This window comes from Branchiostoma floridae, chromosome 2 (genome assembly GCF_000003815.2).
Source record: "Branchiostoma floridae strain S238N-H82 chromosome 2, Bfl_VNyyK, whole genome shotgun sequence".
Lineage (NCBI taxonomy): Eukaryota > Metazoa > Chordata > Leptocardii > Amphioxiformes > Branchiostomatidae > Branchiostoma > Branchiostoma floridae.
In genome coordinates this window covers 34,754,624-34,756,952 of record NC_049980.1, presented here as the reverse complement: position 1 = coordinate 34,756,952, position 2,329 = coordinate 34,754,624, and the positions used below count along the sequence as shown (strand labels likewise).

General features: G+C 40.3%; 1 protein-coding gene across 1 annotated transcript in view; it reads right to left on the bottom strand.

The window, feature by feature from the left end:
- Window positions 1-711: 711 nt before the first annotated feature.
- The window catches only part of LOC118409226, a 10,014-nt gene continuing 8,396 nt past the window's right edge, over window positions 712-2,329 (bottom strand). Inside the window, exon 2 of the mRNA XM_035810094.1 lies at window positions 712-955. Coding sequence (XP_035665987.1) covers window positions 712-955 — 244 coding nt within the window. The remainder of the gene's footprint in view (window positions 956-2,329) is intronic.

Sequence of the window (2,329 nt, the reverse complement as noted above, 5' to 3'; positions counted from 1 at the left end):
TCTGCTACAAGGTCTTCAACACAGCGAAGTCCTTCAGCGGAGCGGCCGCGGCCTGTGGTGAAGACGGCGGCACCCTCGCCATGCCCCGAGACGCTGAGACCAACGCCTTCCTGATCTCCTTGTACAGGTCCGTGAGCGACAGTGGCTTCTGGTTCGGCCTGCACGATCGGCGGGAGGAGGGAAGCTTTGAGTGGGTGGATGGTTCTGCACTTGGGACGTACAGCTCCTGGAGTCCGGGACAACCGGACAACTCTGGGGGCAGGGAAGATTGCGTTCTTTACTCCGACAAGTGGTTCGACAGCAGATGCTCCTTGCATTTCCGCTTCATATGCCAGGCTGTTCCAGGTACTTCTTATAAACGTATCATTTCCTGAAAACCTTGTCTGGGAAACATACATATCCCGCTTATTATTATATTTTGCACCACACTAGACATGTTAAACCCTTGTGGTGCTGGCAAATTTTCACTATAGATTTTCCCAATTCCTTTTTGATCCTAAAGTAGGGGTACTGTTTTCCCTAAGCTACATTTTTGAAAAATAGAGACCTTAAGCTTTGTAATGATGTATAACTTTAAAGGGCTATTTGGAAGGAAAGTAACAAACGTAGCATAGTGAAAACAGTACCAACATATGCTTCCCAACATTTGTTAAATCATCATGCTAAAACACATCACTCCACATCTGACTCCTGCTATTTATTACATTTTATTCAGGACGTCCCTAAGTGTGAAGTGGAAGTCTCGCCGCCACTGTAAAGCGGCTCTCCGGCCATCCGCAGGAAAACTGACCAGCTGACCGTAGTACCTGGAATCATAGCAACAGTTCCAGATAGGACCTGCATCTGTCTGAGGCTGTACAGCGGCTCTCCGGCCATCCGCAGGAAAACTGACCAGCTGACCGTAGTACCTGGAATCATAGCAACAGTTCCAGAAAGGACCTGCATCTGTCTGAGGCTGTACAGCGGCTCTCCGCAGTAAAACTAGCCAGTAAGAAGTAAATCCTGGAACTATAGGAATGGGAATGTGCCCAAGTAGGACCTTGTTTTTTAAACACTGTTATGGCTTTGTGGAGTGGGAAACTAATACAAAGGGATGAATGTATAGAATGTAATGAAGCACTAATAAATGGGCACCAAAGTGATGAATCATCTACTGTACAATGGTAGTCACTCCCCATTGTAGAGAATGTACAGATCTTTCCTCATGAACTATTATTAGTTCTTTTACGTGAAGAACATTCTAGAAAGGGGATTGCCTTGGTGCGCCTCAGAGATTGCTATGAATTTCCTAAGTAGGAAACTAATACAAAGGAATGAATGTATAGAATGTAATGAAGTAATAAATAAGAATCAAAGTGATGTGCACCATACAATCTTAGAATTATAGGACTGGCCCAAGTAGCTCCTTGTTTTTCAACCGTTGTGATGGCTCTCTCAAGTAGAAAACTGATACAAAGGAATGGATGTATAGAAATTTATAATGAAGCAGAACTAGATTGGAACCAAAGTGATGAGTATTTACTGTACATACAATGGTAGTCACTCCCCAGTTTTCATATAGAGAGAATGTACAGATCTTTCCGCATTAACTATCATTAGTTCTTTTACGTGAAGAACATTCTAGAAAGGCAAATGCCCTGGTGGCCTTATCAAGTGAATTCACTGTTTTGGGGCGACTTCTACCAAATGCTGAACGGACGAGTAGAATATTGATTTTAATATATCTGGTTGGTTTCTTTATATTGTGTCATATAGTAGATTTACGATTTCTTTTGTTATAATTTATTGTTTATTCTCTAAAGTGACCCTTTATCAAACAGATGTATTTGTGAATTGATTGTTATTTACATGTAACGTTACTTGTGTTACTTGTAAGTTTCATATCATTGTTATTCATTTGTTTTTGTGTCCCATGTTGGGTTTTCTTGAATATCAGTCACATAACTAAAGGAGTAACTTAACTGTCACCAAGATGAATTGATACAAAACAAAGAAATCTAAAAATAGACAGAAGTTAGGCCATGGTAATTTGATTACATGGATGACATCTGCGCGCGTATCAATTTTCGGTCGTTTCCAGAAACAGTTTTTAACCATATTGTAAATTTCACAAAGTAGCTGCAAAAATAAATGACGTAGACTTTTAAAAAGGATATTAGAAAACGGATATTAAGGTCACAGAAGGCCAACGTTAGTTCCAAAGAAGAAAATATGAAAAAATAACACAAATTAAAAATATATTTTTCGGTACAGCGCACACTGTATGTTTGGCCATTTTTTAAACCTTCCTCACCACTTAGATTTCATAATGAAGTCAACTTTTCTGGCT